This window comes from Hetaerina americana, unplaced genomic scaffold, assembly GCF_022747635.1.
Source record: "Hetaerina americana unplaced genomic scaffold, ioHetAmer1.1.p SCAF_2, whole genome shotgun sequence".
Taxonomy (NCBI): domain Eukaryota; kingdom Metazoa; phylum Arthropoda; class Insecta; order Odonata; family Calopterygidae; genus Hetaerina; species Hetaerina americana.
In genome coordinates this window covers 66,100,916-66,119,341 of record NW_027286763.1, presented here as the reverse complement: position 1 = coordinate 66,119,341, position 18,426 = coordinate 66,100,916, and the positions used below count along the sequence as shown (strand labels likewise).

At 33.1% G+C, this 18,426-nt stretch overlaps 1 protein-coding gene across 2 annotated transcripts in view; it reads right to left on the bottom strand.

Moving 5' to 3' along the window:
• Window positions 1–18,056, bottom strand: part of Strump (WASH complex subunit strump) — a 35,995-nt gene extending 17,939 nt beyond the window's left edge. For both annotated transcript variants that reach the window (XM_071585154.1, XM_071585153.1), the window contains exons 1-14: window positions 17,750–18,056; window positions 17,565–17,667; window positions 17,297–17,488; window positions 13,167–13,387; window positions 12,834–13,059; window positions 11,122–11,262; window positions 10,288–10,438; window positions 8,531–8,667; window positions 7,496–7,613; window positions 6,556–6,675; window positions 6,082–6,200; window positions 3,538–3,654; window positions 2,517–2,768; window positions 625–807 (exon numbers count right to left, since the gene is read on the bottom strand). In XM_071585154.1, coding sequence (XP_071441255.1) covers window positions 625–807; window positions 2,517–2,768; window positions 3,538–3,654; window positions 6,082–6,200; window positions 6,556–6,675; window positions 7,496–7,613; window positions 8,531–8,667; window positions 10,288–10,438; window positions 11,122–11,262; window positions 12,834–13,059; window positions 13,167–13,387; window positions 17,297–17,488; window positions 17,565–17,667; window positions 17,750–17,871 — 2,202 coding nt within the window. In that variant the 5' untranslated portion in view covers window positions 17,872–18,056. The remainder of the gene's footprint in view (window positions 1–624; window positions 808–2,516; window positions 2,769–3,537; window positions 3,655–6,081; window positions 6,201–6,555; window positions 6,676–7,495; window positions 7,614–8,530; window positions 8,668–10,287; window positions 10,439–11,121; window positions 11,263–12,833; window positions 13,060–13,166; window positions 13,388–17,296; window positions 17,489–17,564; window positions 17,668–17,749) is intronic.
• Between the last annotated feature and the right edge of the window lie 370 nt (window positions 18,057–18,426).

The window sequence follows — 18,426 nt, the reverse complement described above, 5'->3', positions numbered from 1 at the left end:
CTCCATGTCCTGCTTGTTAGGGACAATTCGCCTGCTCATCCTCCTGGTCTACAAAATGACCTCCTAGAGGAATTTAAATCCATCAAGATCCAGTTTTTTCCTCCCGACACTACTCCATTACTTCAGCCTATGGATGTTATTTCTAACTTAAAGAAGCTCTACACTAAAGCACTTTTTGAGCACTGTTATGAGGTGACTGAAAGGACAAATCTCTATCTGAGAGAGTTTAGGAAATATTCATTTCATTGACTGCCTTAAAATATTCAAAAAGGCATGGGAAAGGATTGCCAAGAGAACTCTCACTTCTGCTTGGCAGAAGCTTTGGTTGGAGAGCATTGAAGAAATTGAATTTAAGGGATTTGAGACAGCAGATACAGGGACTGGAGTCAATTAGATTTTGTCTTAGGCCAAGTTCCTGGGACTAGAGGTGGATAACAATGATATAATTGAGCTTATGGAGTTGCATTATGTTTCACAGGTTTCAAAAGTGTTTTCAGTAAATGAGTGTTTTGTTTTACAAGAAAGATCATGGAATGGATCATGCTCGTATAACAAGGTTCAACTGTAAGCATGTTTTATTAAAATAAAGAGCCTAGGCATTAGAAACAAGAACATTGGCATTACCTTAGACTTGCTATCAAATGTTAATCCTGTATGTAGTGCCTCAGCAACATGCTTAACAAGTTCCATGCGTATTCCATCTTCCAATAACTGTTTTGGGTCTACTCTGACAATACCAACTAATGTGCTCTTCATAGCAAGTATTCCTTCCGTGAATACAGAAACAGCATGGGTTAATTTTGCAACCTGAAATTATAAAATTTAACTTAAATATGGTGATATATGAATATGGAAATACATAAAAAATAAATCTAAATTACACAACTAAGTCAACTGAAATATTCTCAAGCTATGGCAGATATAGTTTGCGGCATAGCAAAGTCTCCCTAATACCCAAGGTGAACAAGCATGACTTATGAGGGTAAAGTGAAAAGTTCTCGGCCTGGCACAGAATTGGCATTCCAATAAGCAAACACTTATTATTTTTGCCCGGGTGCATGTGTCATTAGTTCGTAGTTCGCGTTTCAACTTACTCTCTCAAGAAGCTTGTTTACACGAATTGTAGCAGTAGATGTCTTTTGTGTTTTTTGTTGAAATGGATAAAAACTTTAATTTCATAAAATTCTTCTTTTTGGATGGATTAACCACTATAAAATTTATCCAAAATTGACAAAAGTGTACAGGGATTCTGCTCTTTCAATATCAACCGTTAAAAAGTTGACAGCTGAATTTAAACGTTGTCGCACATCCCTCGAAGATGACCAATGTGAAGGACCGTCAAAAATGGAACCATACCAGAAACCACCAAAAAGGTGCACGATATTGTGTTCGACGATAGGTGAGTGAAATAGCTAAGGCCGTGGGGGATATTGGAAGAAAGGGTGCAAAACATCTTGCACAAAGAATTAGGGATGTGAAAACTCTGCGCAAGATGCATTTGCTGAATGCCAACCAAAAGCAAATGTGCCAACGATTTTTGCAGCAATGCTTGGACAGTTTCAAGAGGCAACTGACCGATTTTGTCCAGCGATTTGTCACCATGGATGAGACATGGGTACACCACCACACTCCAGAAACAAAACAGCAGTTGAAACAGTGGGTGGAAGCCAGTGGTTCAGCACCAAAGAAAGTGAAATCCGTTGTATCTGCCAGAAAAGTCATGGCTAGTGTGTTTTGGGATGCGAAAGGGATCCTGTACATCGATAAACTCGAAAAAGGTAGAGCAATTATGGGCGAATATTACTAAAACCTTCTTGACCAGCTGGATGCCAAAATTCACAAGAAGAGGCCTGGCTTGAAGAAGAAAAAAATCAACAACCTGCTGTCACCTGCTTACAAAGGTTTGCTGGTGATGGGAAAACTATGGGATTTGGGGTAAGAATTGCTCAACCATCTCCCCTGTTCTCCTGATTTAGCACCCTCAGACTTCCAACTGTTCCTAAACTTGAAGAAATTTGTTTCTGGGTAGCACTTTGCATCCAATGAAGAAGTTGAGAGAGAGAGTTTCACGGCCTTCCAGACTCGCACCTCTGGGAGGGAATACTGATGTTGGAGAAACACTGGACCAAGGGTGTTGAAGTCAAGGGAGATTACATGGAAAAATAGATAATTTTTTAGCTGAAAATCACAGTCTTTCATTGACCGGCCGAGAAATGTTCACCTACCCTTGTACATCGCAGCCTAAATTCTTGTAATTTTCATTCTTTTAAACTCTAAATCAAGGGAAAACTAGGTCTTCCCTTCAATTATCTCTTGAAATAGGGTCAATGTTCTAATGATAATACATGATTATTGATTAAATAATATTATTAGATTATAATGGTAAATGCTAAGCCGATAACAGAATTAATGAAAATGAAAAAAACATGTAAACAATTACAATCATTTTACCAAAACAAATAAAAATAAACATATCTTAAAAAATAATTACATCTAGCTGTAAAAATATACCTAACCTCATGACGCTCATCCAATTGTGCATACTCCCTTAACAGGTTTTTATCCAGTCTAGTAGGCAATTCTTTCAGTATGGTTGTTTGGAGGTGAATTACTCGTGCTAAAAGTGCAAATGTCATCTCAGGAATAACTTGTAAAACAGCTCGTACATATGCAACTAATTCACCCGAGTAATAGGCAGACACTGACACAAGATCAGAACTATGAGCCTGATTTATGCGAAGTAGTGGGATCTCCAATGCAGAAGACAGCTGTAACAATTCACATTTGAAGCCATGTTAAACATTGAACTCATTCACAACCCATTTTTTAATGGATAACAGAGATCCATAAATGCCAACACTATAAATTGAGAATATAGGTATAATAATTGAGAAAGAACATAAACATATTTAAAAATATTGCTCGTTCAATTGCATAATAATTATACCTATTTACATATTAAACTGATTTTGTAGAGAATTCAATGTGGTAAAAAGACAATTTTTGAACAAGAATGAGGATGTACCTTCATGAATTTAATGGAAAAAAAAGATGTTAAGATTCAGTATTTTCAGGTTAGCACTGGCAAGCAGTATAAAAATCCAATATGTAAATCCAAAATAGTAACAAAACTAGAACTTTAATGCATACCTAGATCTTTAGGAAACATGTATGAAGTTAACATGAAGTTAATATTTTTCAAAATGATTCCCTAGTTTTAATCATAAGGAAACTTAGATACACTTTTACAAACAGTACTCCAGTGAAGCTAAAACTCATTAGGCACATGCTGAAGTTGATCAATACTGATAAAACAAAAGCATGCGATGGGAATTGAATGTGGAAGTGCCACATTAAATCAAAAACATTCCCAGAGCCAGCTTTTTAATGATAAAACAAGATAATACAATTACAAACAGCAGATGGTATAAAAAATTATTTAAATCAATTAGAAATGTAATTATCAGTACCCTAATATATTACCTCTAATAATAATAAGATTAAATTAGGTAAATGGAATAAATGGAGGTAATTCACCTTGAGGAAAGTGGCACGCAATTTAGCAACCAAAGCAGGGTTTTTCCGTATCCCCATCTGCATACATGGAGTATATGCATCCATAAGACCCCAAGCATAGCTAAGGTCACCAACCACCTTTGAAGAACAACAAAATCAAATTTGAAAATTCCAGCATGGGTTTCATCAGACAGTTAAGCCTAAAATTATAGATTTGTTTATGTTCTGATAAAACATCAGTGTGAACTATTGGCAGAAAAGATTTAGCTCTCGTTTAAAAATGCCCATTTTAAACACAGATATACAAAATGCAGCAACATTAATTTCAAGTTTAGAGGACAGAGAGCTATATTTAGGATCACCAGGTATTACTATTAAAGTGCTGGATATAGAATCCTTACTTCTGCCTTTTGTGAGGCATGTAATAAATGGAAAAAAATACTACCTCTGGTACCCTATTTACTGACAAAATTAAATAGTAAAATGTGATGAAGTTAATGAATATTACCCATTTCAAATTGAATCACCACTGGCACATCATAGCCTTTTATGAAAACATAAAGATGATTTAAGGGTAATTGAAAAAGGAAAGTATTTTACAAAAAGTATGCACTGAAAACAACCATTAATAAAGAACTTAATCTTAGCTTATTTTCACAGGGAAGTCTCATAATTGTATGCTATCTCTTAACAGCTTGGTTACTGTACTAAAAATATTTCTCAAGCTACCTAACAGGATAAAACAGAGTAGTACTGAGAGACAGGATTGTCCCTTTAGTAATTTTGAGGCCCAAAACTTATAAATATAAAAATATTATTGAAAAAGTTTCAAAGACATATTTAAGATTTCTTAACTTCTTTGAAAATTCTGTTTATTCAAGCAACGATAAATGTGCCCAAGAAGGATTTACTAAGGATATATGACCTCATGAGTTTGGAGATTCATTGAAACATTATTGCAAAAATATTTTTATTTCCCATTATTAACATAATCAAAAATTGCACCCTAAGACAAAAAAATAATTTCATTGTTCCTACCTTTAGCCATAGAATCAGTAATTATTTTTTATTCCATGTGAAAGTTAAAGTTATTGCTTCAATTCTCCTCTACTCAGGACTTTTAAAGAACATAATAATATTTGTATTGAAGTTGATATTTTGATAAAAAGTGTGTTCATTCATAAGCTTTACAGCTCATTGATTTTTAACTTTGAGACTTCATTTTTTGTTTATTTTCTTCATATTTTAATTGACTTATGTCTATCTTAACAAATATACATTGCCCTTATTTGCACATTAAAATTAATCTTTATTTAACCTAAATCCTTAGATACTCTTATGGTTTTTGTTTAACTTTTGATTCTAAATTTCTGTAATGACTATCATACATGTTGTCTAAACAGTTAAGAGGTTTTCCCCATCAATTTGAGGAAAACTTTTAAACAAATAAATGCATATACAATTTATAATTTCAGGTAACAATAGGAGTTGTCACATTCTAACCAGATCCCTATTCTCTGAATCATTAGCCTTAAGTGATCATACCATATAAAGTGACCCTCCCTGAAGAATACAGGTAACAATTATTTTCCTATATTGTCATTCTACTGCTTTTTCCTTCGTTTTTTAAAATAAATAAATTAAACTTAATGAGATTCACAGATTATAACCTAAAATACAATGTTTGGTAATTTCAGTTTTAAGCATAAACATTTATGCAGTAATTACTCATTTTGAAATTCTAACATGATCAATTTATGGAACTTAGAGCTTTATTTACTCCCAGGAGACTCATATAAACATAACTGTAGTAAAATACATTTATCCCCTTTGAACTCAAAAGATAAGAAATCATTCCAAAGTCACCATTATAAATTTATGAGAGGAAAATTTTATAGTAACGTTTTCCTTAATCATTGTAGATTCAAAATAATTTTTTGCAATTAAAACAACACAATGATTTCAATCTAGGTTCCTAATTATAATGAAGGCTTTACATCTCTCACTGATATTTTCAACCACTACCATCAGTTTTTCTTTAACGTTCATCATTCATAATGATCATTTCCATTTTTCTAACTCTAAAAAAGATAATTTTGTATTATTACTAAATTTCCATTGATGGTCAAATAGATTTTTAAACATTAATGGTGGTTTTAAATAAATAAAGTTCATTGAAGGAAGACCAAAGAAAATATTAGATTTACTCAAGCACTGACTTTGGCAGTAATGCTTCATGGTGTGTAGGGACATGACAGTGAGAATTTAAGTCTTCCCCTTCTTCAGACCAATAACTCTCTCACCATCACACCATCACTATAATGCAACCGGTAAGATACATAACTTTCATATTACCAACACAACTTTTGAGGATGCAGTCAAAATACACACTACATATTTCTCATTGATTTAGTGAAAATTCCATTATTTCTCAAAGGACTTTGAAATTCCTAATGAATTCCCAGTTATATGATTTTCCTTACTTGTGGCTACTATTACATCCACTACAAATCAATATTGTTTTATGGTTAAATATTCAATAATAAATAGGACAAGGTAACAAACCTGAACAGTAACAAGGGCGCCCTCACGAATATTAGCAGTACGCATCATACAGTGAAGAAAATCTCGAGTGTCCGCTAAAAATTGCCGAACCTGAAGATTGCTTTCCAGGTGGTGAAATTCTATAACAATTAAAAATAATAAATGAGACACAAACAACTCACTAGAAATTGTAATTAATGGACACTGATCAATGAAAGATCAAATGAACATGATGTGAGCATAACCAATGGAAATAATTCTATCTAAATTCATTCATTGTAACAGACAAAGGTTACACACAGCAAGCCCCTTGCCTATCAGTGATTGGCTCATTCACTTAAGTATTCACTCAGCCAAAGGTATTCCTTTAAAAAAATCAAACTTAATTCCTCAAGGGCTGGGAATCATGCTACCCAACTGACATTAGATAATCAGTTTATCTTAGATAAAACTTTTTTAGATTAGACCTGACCATAAGAGGTTGTATGCATTTACCTTGTACTTCTTCTAAAGCCTGAATTAGTTGCACTATTTTTCTTCCTGCAGCCATTGAATCCTCATGATTAAGAGAATTCACATGCTTTCCCATTTCTTGAAACCAAGCTCGCAGATTTTCTGCAATGAGTAAATGTAAAAAGTTGGGTAAACAAATCAACTGCCAATCACAATAATATGCATACCACAAATTGAATCATACAAGATGATTAAAGTAAAAACTTATCAATTAAAGCATGGAGAAGAATTAATGGAAAACGAACACCAACTCAAAATCATATGAATAAACAAATGCACATTCAACAAATATGGTGACTGCTAATGTAATTCACTTGCTGTTATATTTGGAAAACCAACTTCCAATCAATTAATATGACAGAAAATGTTCACTATAAATAGATTAGAATAGCTAAGGCACAGTCCAAAGTCCACAGCTTTTATGGCATTTGCTTTGTACGTGAATATGAATTCAATCTCAAATATATTTCATCAAAGCCTTTCATCACTGCATAATATTAATTGACAGACCACGTATAAATGATATGCAGATGGTTAAATTTGCACTGTTAACCATGCATGACAAGATATGAAAGTCAGGAGTGCATAAATTGAGTATAACTAGAGATGCACAGAATTACAGTGTTAGCAATATACATTTGCAATTCATAAAATGAAAGTATTTAATGAAATATACACTTAGAAATTGAGCTGAAGGTTGATCTCATGTTATGATTGGTTCAACTGAAAAATTCTGGAGTTTATATTCAAAATATACTTGCGGCATTTGTTTATATTGGATTTTTTAACAGTATGTCTAATAGTTATTGAGTAATATGTCTTCAGATGGATGTATAAAACTGAGTAAACTGTGATTTGAAGCAGGCATCTGCCACATTTCCTTAAGGCTGAAATTAAATGAAATTTATTGCAATGCACTTACCATTCTTCTCCACCCTTGTCAGAGGCTTTGCTCCTGAGAAGACATCAGAGAGTTCTTGCATTCTCTCAACACTTTCCTTTTTATAATTTTCCCACCTTTGCTGTTTTTCTGCAAGCAGCTAAAAAATAAACAACACAATGAAATACGTTTGCAACAGTTTCTTTAATGTAAGAAAAAATTTAAAAAATCAACACAAATTTATAGTGATGCACATAATTTGGCTTTGAGCGATGACCTGGATCTTAATGCAATACTAAAAATCAAATAACTGTTATTATTAATTTTTACTTTTTTTAATTTAAGAATGCCACCAAAAATATGATGATCCTTTTTAATTTAAAAGCATAACTAGCACACAAAGGAAAGTGTACGGATTTAAACCTGCCAAAATATACACCTCTTCATAATGAATATTTTTTCACATTCATTCCCCCACAATACCATCTGTATGCCTATGGAATGCACTCCTTTAAATAGTACATGCTCTTAGAAATGATAAATTGTACACTAATCATTCATTGCAAATACTTTCCTCTTTACTGAAACTTCAATGATATCATAATATTTTTCATCCTTTTCAAAAATACATAATTTATTTGCGCACTTTGATTTCTTAAAATAAATACCTTTTTCTCCGAACTGGAAAAACAACTGATATCATCTTAAAGCATAGTACCTCCCCTTTATAATCCCGTTGGATTCACTCAAATAGGTTGAAAATTGATTAAGATATCATAAGTTTACGAAAAAAAGTAATTTGGCTGATTTTCCATGTTTCTCGCCCTTCTAACTCATTTTTCTCTCATCCGATAAACTTTGAAAAAAAAATCTCTATGTTACCTGAGTCTGCATTTAAAAACGAAAAACATGAACCCCCATAGGACTTTCATATTCATAATGGGTGTGAGATACGAATTTTTGAAAATAGGGATGTTTTTTTCACCCCACATTACCAGAATGGGGTGAAAAAAATAGCGTTACTGTTCTAGGGTTAATTTCTGATGCTATATAATTATACAGGAAGCACATAATTACCTGTTTTAGCATTTCCTTAACTTTGAGTTCCAATTGAGCGGTATTAAGAAGCAATTCAAATATTCTCAGAGGGTCATGGTGGGTGTCAGCAAGGACTTGATCTCTTATCTGTTTACATCTTTTGTGGCCTTCAGCAACTGTAGTAGGATGACAAAACACTGATTAACACTCCAAACATATACATTGCCTAATAGAATGATAGGCTAACTTTATTAGCAATGACACATGAATAACTGAAAGCAAATTTCCTATGCAGAGTAAAATATTTTTTTGAAGTAGAAGGCTGCAGTTATGTATTTCCAAAACCAAGCAGCTTTCATCAGTGTGGCTTCAAAGTGTAGAGACAATTCTCTTTAGAGGATGGCAACCTGATTTAAAATGATACACATTAATTATTAAAAAGTGGGGTGTTACATGATTCATTTATTGAGAGTAGAGGTATAGGGAGCTAGGACATCAGACCTTATCAAATATGATTGAGGATGGCTGAAAGTCTTAGACATATCGAATGGAGAGTATGCACAATGAAAGTTAATAATAATTATAATTCATCAGATACAACTCATTACATCCGTTTTAATATTTAAAATGTAACTTATGCTTGATATTTTCTTAAGACTTGTGCACAGCAGTTTTGAAATTGTGTCATGTTAAAATAAAAAGATGCATTCAGTGGTTTTAGGAGATTTTAATCTGGAATTTGTGAGGAACCTGCCAATCAGATAATAGTAGCCATTTTTGAAAAAAGGTCTTTTTGGAAAAGGTAGGGTGAGAAAGGAGAACACATATTAATGAGGCCAAAAATTGATGGGAAAAAATTCACTTCTCTTTCGTCATTTGAAAAAGCCTATTTCAATATTTAAACATGCATATCTATATCATTCAGATGAAAGGGTAGATATTTGAGGACCCATAATGGAAAAGATATAATTAGTTTACCAATGAGATTTATGGAGATGTTTCAAAATAGAGTAAGCCAGCACAACAAAATAAATAAACTGTGTACATCTACACCTCATGTTAAAAGGTAAGTCCATGGTGATTATACCTACTAGGAACAAGGTGAAAGGAACACTCAAGAACATTTAAGTTTTCAACAAAATTCCCACAGTTTAGATTTCACCACAACCACAAGGAATCAATGTACAATGAAAAGTTAGCTAGCATGAAATCCATTCACCATAGAATTCAGTTAACACAAAATATTTGGTTGCCCCTCTTGATTTTGTTATAGAGTTTCCAATGTAAATGATACTGATTCTAATTGGACTGATACACGAGTGTTTAAAAAGGAGCAAAATCAAAAAATTATTGATTGTACACAATAATCAGTAAAGGAGCTGGTATGAGATACTGTTTTCAATCAAAAATAATGTTACGTCATTGGTGCGTTTTCATGATGAACAAGATAAAACGTTTCCCTCCCAGCCCAAACTGAATGTGACCCTTTGGAGAAAGAGAATTGGATGAAAGAGTAAGAAAAAATTTGGAATTAATATTTTTAATATAATGGAAATTCAGTTTGTAGTACACATATATAATGTTTTGAAAGCACAGCCTAAAATAGGGTAACTTTGTTAACGTTTATTACTGCCGTTAACAATGTGTAACATGTACCTTAGACATGATAACAATGAAATTTAGAAAATTTTGTTTAAAAATGTTTGCCTAGGGCATAAAACATTATAAAATGGTATATGAAAAATATCAAATCATCCAGTTTACATACTAAATGAATAGGTAAAACTATCTTGTACCTGATGTCAAGCTCGCAGAATGGAGCATTAACCACCTCAAGGTAACATTGCATTCTCTTACAAGGCCAATGACCTTTGTTTGATGATCTAGTAAACTATCCTCGGTCAGTGCCCCTTCTTTCAAGACCTTCTGTGTTTGCGGAATCAGTTTCTGAAATTGAAGGTAAAAAATGCAATCAACAAAACAATACATAATTTGTATAATGATGAAATGATAACATCCAAGGTTTAAGGAAACAAATGGTTTAAATTAACACTTTGAGATTCATAGGCTAATCATCTATAGGCTGCAGTCAATGAAAAACACATTTAATTGGACAAACTGCCTGAAGATGCTCACAGCAATATGAGAGAAATATTAAAGCAAAAAGTGTTCCATAACAGTTAAACTTGGCAGCTACCTTAATAGTACTAAATCACTGTTAAAGTCATGTTTAATGATATAAATCATAAGTCCAGAATTTCTCACGTCAGGAGTATTCCCAAGATAATTTTCTAAACAAACTCTTATTAATTTTTCAACACCGGTCCCAAGCCAACTTGATGGATGTAATTCACAAATGATATCAACCTTTATATTTTCTGTGCTTCTGCCAAAGCAATCTTCAAGCAAATTCATAGGTCTCAAAGTTAAGTTTTGTATTTGAAATGCATAGTATGTACGTGGTTTTAAAATGGGATTCATCACATTCAGTCTTGTTTAAAATTTTACTTTTGATTCCACTGTAATTCTAAAACATATATAAAAATTGAAAGATTCCAGCTTCTGGTTCTGGAATGCCAAGGCTTACTCTAACTACACCATACTTTGAATCCATACAAATATTCACTTACTTTTACGATGCTTCCATGCTTTAATGAGCATTCATGTATATTTGATGCTTGGACTGTATTGGAAAGAGCTTGTTTGGCAGCCTTGTACGGATCCCAGGCTTCAACTAAATTGACTGTGATGCCCATGTAGATGCTGATCACCTATATTTAAAAAAATAATGTAATCAAAGATTAAAAAAATGACCATTATGTTTTATGGATTAAATTCATTTTTAATTTAAAACAAATATGGACAACACTATCAACTAGATACCAATGTACTGGCAAGTGCAAATAAATATTAACACATAACTATTGTGAAAGAGTACTTGGAATTCAAAATTCAGTACGTGTGCAATACAATTAATACGAATACTGCAATAATGACCACACTCTGTGATTGTTGTATCAGAACATCCAGAATTTAAGAAAATCAATTACATACATCAAATACTATTGGAGGTAAGTTTTCATGGTGGGCACACACAAAATCTGAAAGTGGCTCAACTAAAGCCTAATTATATAGTAAAGGGGATTTAATTAAAAGATGTGCAATTGAAAGCCACCCATCCACAGGATTAAACGATTATGATTGACAGTTAAATAGAATTTGTTAAGCTATTGGCCAGAGTAGCTTCAGCTGGGTTGCCGAAAACCATTCTATTATTCCAAATGGAATGCTGTGTAAATTCTGATATAAGAACAGATGTCACAAGCAATCATTTTATAATAATCCATGGTTTAAACTGATGACCACAGAGGCATGTAACTTAGTCCAATTGTGGAAGCTATAGAAAGCCATAACTCAGAAAACTTCAAACAGCAAATCTGTGTACGTATAATGAACGACAGCTAATACTACTTCTACAGTATAATGGCATTTATAACCATGACAGATTGGCATGTTATTTAAAAAATCATGTATGGACTAAGCATAGGAAATTGTTTCAGGCGTGACTTTTGGAACTGCTTCATAATTTAAAAGAACTCAAAACTTTGTTGATTGCCCAAAAAACGTTATTACACAATCCAGGTTTCACAGCTGTGCCCATCTCACCTGAAGATGCTGCATGGCAATATAACCTGGGTCCTGTAATTGTATATATGCATAATGAACCTAGTTTTGGATTCTTATATTATGCACCAAGGGGCCTAAATGCACAACCTTAATAAAGGAAAACAAAGAATTGATGCTGAACTTTAGCAAATACAAATAAGTAAATACGTTTGTATAATAATGGATTCTTTAAAGTCACAAAATTGATTGTCTCTATTTTTTATTGTAAGGAAACCTTGAAAGATACAGTTGAAGGCATGCACAAGAATATTTTTTTACTATTTACAAATGAGTATGAGAAATAACTTTATGGCTTATATATTGGAGCAATTAACCTTTATGTAGAAAGGGAATATGAGGACAGCTTTTGCCCAGGAATATTAGATTGTGAGACGGAAAAGCACTTAACGAAATAAATTTGAGTAAGGTAGTAGGCCTACATAATATCCCTAAAGGATTCACAGAGTAGTTAAAGGAATAGCTTTTATGGGCTACTTTATGGCAATAAGGAGGTAGGAGTTTTCCCAAAATTGGATACGTCACTATTGCCAAAAAGAAAAGAGTAAGGCTACAGCATGAGGGGACACTTGGACCTTTACATTTCAAATGCAATAAGCACTGTGTGAAGAATCATTAGCAAAAATTATAAGTTCAGCATTTATAAAAGAAAACTTACCCAGTTATCTGGGAAGAACTTATCAACAATTTCTCTCATCTTGGCTGTTTGAGAGTGGAGGGTCTCTGGAGAAAAATATAAGCAAACGTATAGCATAGCTGCTTGCGATGAAAGTGCAACACTTCGATGCTCAGGTAATGGATATGCAGACACTTGGCTGTAAACATCATCTGAACGCAATCTCCCCAGGATCATTTCTATGAATGTTTCATTAACTGGAATACGCCTATGGGAGAAATTTCATATAGGATTCATATTCACAAAGGATGAGTTTAAACTAAAGCTTATGAAAAACTTTACTAAACAAAATAAACATTAAAATTTTACACATACTTGAAATAATCTTCAGGGTAATTTAAAGGTCTCTTGGACCCTGAAATCAATCCAGTTGAGCGAAGCAGCTTACACACATCATCAGCATTGCTATCAGCACTTGATCTTCTTGTACTGTAGCGTAAATGTGACACAACTAAACGCTCTCTGACAGCACCATTTCCAAATACATGACCATCAACGACTAGAAGCATCACACCATATAAATATAGAGCTTCACACTGAAATAATTTAGAATAATGATCATGGAAATCAGTTATTGAATTACAGAAAGTAGCTGTCGGTGTCAAACATATGAAATTACAATTTTAACCCAATAATGCAATGGAATACATAGACCATGCATGAATTGGCACATAAAAAATTTTAGATTCATGAACCTTAGGTTATTGGCCGATTTCCAATTGATCAATCAATTTTTGTCTTTAAAAAGTTATGCGTCAATAGTTTTTATGATTACTTCATTCATAATATTTAATTATTTTACTCAATTTTCCCCAATTTCTACAGAATAAAGCATATTTTATGGCGTACATCTAAATAAATATGGGTCATCCCTTCTTGTCTGAATAATCAGAAAATACAATGTAGTGGTATATTGTACGCACTTATGTACTTGTGGGTATAAAAGATGCTCCCAATTTTGATGGCATATTTTGGAATTAATGAAAACCCCATCTATTAGGGCCATCACACTGTAATATTCCACTGTAATCAGTTGTACAAAGACCACTAAAAAACAGAGGCTGGTCATTTAGCACAGGGCACATTATTGCTGTGTGGTGTTAGCTAGGAGTGAAGAGGAAATTCCTCCCAAGGAAAAGAGAAAATAAATAGTAACCAAGGAGTGGGCATGTTGGGATGTAGGAACCTACTTCTACTAATTTATGTAAATTTTCTCTGCATTACTTCACCAGCATTTTGCCTGGCCCTCTTGAAGAATCATTTCACACAAAATCATAATCAGTGAAGAAGGAATTACTTGAGAAGTCAGTGACATAACAATGAAAAATAATTCATTAAAAAGGCTACAGAGGTTGTATGGGTACTAGACACAAATACTTGATAGAAAAATATATCTTCAAGAAATACCCCATAGAAGTCCTGGAACTCTTTATAGTAATGCCAGAGAATAACTTAATCTTGAACATTGATTTTGGTATGAGGACTTATAAGAAAAACTTTAAAAACACAGGTAAAGGTATCAATAAGAAAATCTTTGAGAATAAACCTTAAATGGTCAGGCTTCACTTTGTGGATGTTCAGTACATCCATCAAATGACTGAGCGAAGGTGCTTTTCCCTGGTGTAAAAGTATGTTCTCTCTTTCATTTGATGAAAATCATTGAGATTATGAATTGAGCTTAAAATGGCTTAATTAAGGATAGAAACAGAAAAGATAAGAAAATTGAGATAAACGACTAATTATTTGGTATCCATCAAGAAAATATCATGAAAATTTATTTTTGGGAACACTTTGAAGGCAGTCAAGCCAATACATAATAGTAAAATTGTTGAACCGTAAAGTTTTCATTTGAGTTTTAAATTGGCCCTATAATATTTTTAATAATATAAATAACATATTCAAGAGCTGCCATTTCAGTGAGTTGAAATTGTACGCTGATGATGCAGTACTCATATTGAAGCATATAGTACTAAAAGCAGGGTATCGAGATGGTGCAGTAGCTATCGTACTGGCTTCCCACACAGAGGGCTTGGGTTCGAATCCCAGTGGTGTAGAATATTTTTGAGTGGTATCTCGATCCCTACTTGGGGTGCTTTGTGGAGGGGACTTTAAGTGAGTATGCCGTCCATTGGATGGGATGCTAAGCTGTGGACCCCTCGGTGCCTTTTGTTAAGAGTAGGCTAATTTCGACATGGGGTTTCTCTCCACCCTTCGTCCTTTCCTGTCTATCCCTAATGGTGCAAATTACCTTAGCTGTCAGTTTTTTCCTTTCAATACTACAACTAACTAAAAGCAGCTATTCAGGGCATGATACTTGACTAGAATCATATCAATAAATGGGTACATGATAAAAATCCCATTATCGATGAAAAAAATTCCAAAGTTATGTTTGTGAAACATAAACCCTCTGATATAATAGATATTCAATAACAGAGTCGTTCATATTACTGCCTACATTACCCCACTGATAACAGTAATGACTCCATGCTGGAACAAGTAAAAAATATAATTATTCGGGAGTAATCACTGATCAAAACATTACCTTTGGAGAACATATTTTACAAATTAATAACTAATTAAATTACATCCTTCAACAAGTTTACTACATTACTAATTTTTTTAAGTTTGAATGTGATAAAGATAGTGTATATTGCACTGCCTGAGAGTATATCTAGATTTGGTAAAACAGTATGGGTATCCACTGGTTCTACAAAAATCAATACACTGAAAAATAAACAGCAAAATAATCCTCGAGAAAATGTGAGGCTAATTCAAAAAATACAAATACTCTAAAGACAAGAGATATCTTTCAACAATTAGGAATTCTACCAGTAGACAGGCTGTATAGAACAGGTCATACAGGTATGAAATCATAATAGGCAACTATTTTAATGACAAATGTAAATTACCTGATTCACAAAAAAAAGGAATTACCATTTAGGGACAATATTAAAGATATAACAAAAATATAACACACAAATCAAGTTAAAATAAAATAGGAGGTTACTGCACCTCTAATATTTAATGTAATTCCTGCGGATTTAAGAATAATACAGACAGTAAATGCGGTGAAAGGGTGAATAAGACTAGTTATTACATAGAAGGAACTAGGGCTTGGAATAAAACTTGACAATTTATGAATGATTACATTTGCAATGTTTTATACATATTTTTTTTGTTTACGAGGCACCTGCTCTCAAACCAGGCCAGACTGGCTTAGCAGGACCAGAGTGAGTATTTATTTTATTCTACTATTATATATGAATATACTACTTGCCTATGGGACTAGGACAAGAAATCATATGTGTGTAGTGTCTGCTAGCATGACAATGATGTCCAAGGGACCTCGTTCTCTGTGCATCAAAATATTCAACATTAGTTTAAAAAATGAGAAATCACTCTCTATTTTTAAAAATAAGTTATTTATGTACTTAAATGAAAAATGCTTTTACAGTGTGAACGACTACTTCAGTTCTGGGTAATTCTGAATTTCATATTGTGTAAATTCTTAATTATGTGTGTAGGTGTAATTTTATTTTTCTGTTCTCTGGCTAGTAATCCAGTTACTGTACTTCTTGACGTACCCTATATGATTACATAATTGTATGATATTCTGTACCATACTATGTACTTGTCAATTGGGGAAATAAAATTATTATTATTACTACTACTATTGCATATGATGAAGAGTTTCTGTAAATATATTTAGCATTGAAATGTCCTTTTGCATATGATGAATAAGGAAGAACGATTTATGGACTTTCATCAAATAAATTATTCTTTTATAATTATTGCTAAATCATGTTTTACTTAAAATATGAAATAGCTTCGTGACATGTTTTAAAATCATATGATTGCTGGAGAATTTCCCAAGCTTAGGAAGAATAAAATAAGAATATTTGTATTTATGGTTAAAGAATTAAATCATTTTAAAAATCAACATCAAGTTTTGATAAACTGAATATTAATCTGCATAGCTATATCCTCCACAGGCCATTTCATCAATAAAGTGAAAGGTCGGCACACAGACTTTGTCATTGATCATTGCTGGGTATTCCCACATTCATCCTAACCAATATTAATTTATTCAATGCTGAGCACTAAGTTGACTCTGAAATTCCAAATCAGCTTACTAATTCGAGGTCCACAAATACGCAAGTGTCACACATGAATATTAAACAAAAGGTGTCTTCTTTTCCAGGGCCATAATTAGTTGCCAATTTCTACGCAAACATTAAGCGGCTAGGACTCATTGCTGCTGACTGACAAGAGGGGAGACTAGAGTGAAGAGGAATGTAGAATACGGGAGGTTTAGAAAGTGGGGTATACCATCGCAGAGGGTTACTGCACAAGAAATATCCCCACTATGTTTTTTTCTTTAACAATGGTTTACGAAGTACAATGTGGATTTAAGGTACTTAAGAAGTGACCAAAACCCTCATTACCAAAAGTTGCTTCCCGTCTTCTGAAAGGAGGACATTTTCTAAATTTTGTTGTATGTACACGCCTTCTTCCAAGTCATAAATGAAGTGGTTTAAATCAGACACGTATTTGTGTATGCTCTCAAATGCAAGGTAAAATCTTGTCAAAATTTCGATGTAATTCTCTCTAAATTCTTCATCCAGGTCTTGAAGTTGCTGAAATGACCAAGATTAAACAATAAGTAGGCATGAAAAAGCTAAATTCGACAGAACACTTCCACAGGGTACTCACTGGATTACTGTCAATCTTTCGGTCGAATTCATCAGAATTCTTAAAATAACTGAAGTCACATATTATGTCGCCATATTTTTGTTGATCATGTTTAGTTTCCAACCTTATATGGGAAAAGAGAACACAATTGACCTCCGTTGGTTCATTTTCCATCCATAATAGCGGTATGACATTTTAAAACTTACTTGAATACAGGTGGAATATAATCCTTCAAGCGTAGAAGTTCAGCAATTATTGCATTGCCCCTTGACACTATATTTAGGATATTTTGCCCGCAGGGATTATTTTCAGCAAGGAATTCTGCCATGGCATATCCTTTGAAAATCGGCAGATATACTAGTTTGATTACATAATATACGACTGAATACCACTTCTTCTAACTGGGAATTTCAGATGATGAATGTATCATATACAATAAGGTGACGATTTTGCATTACCAAGTTCATCCTAAATGAACTAGACCATCTAAAATATTTCCCCGTTACACCCCCAACACCAAGCAAACATCCCCAAAAAACTCGCGTAAACGATTTACACCAACTTACATATTTTTAATCCCTTAATACAAAGAACCATACATTAAGTAAAAATATAATGAATTTAAATAAAATATGTGACACATATACTATACGTTTTCAAATATTTTCATTTGTAACCAATCATAAACCACAATTTAATTCATATATTTGCATTATTCAAAGTTTCTTAAAAGTCAGTGGTTGGCAATGAAAAAGCCTCGATAGACTTTCAAGATATCGACTATCATGAAGCTGTCGATATAAACAGTTTCAAAGTCATCCCAGAAATACAGGTAATTTTAAGGAAATGATTTGCGCTAATTAAAGTATAGGAGACCCTTCGC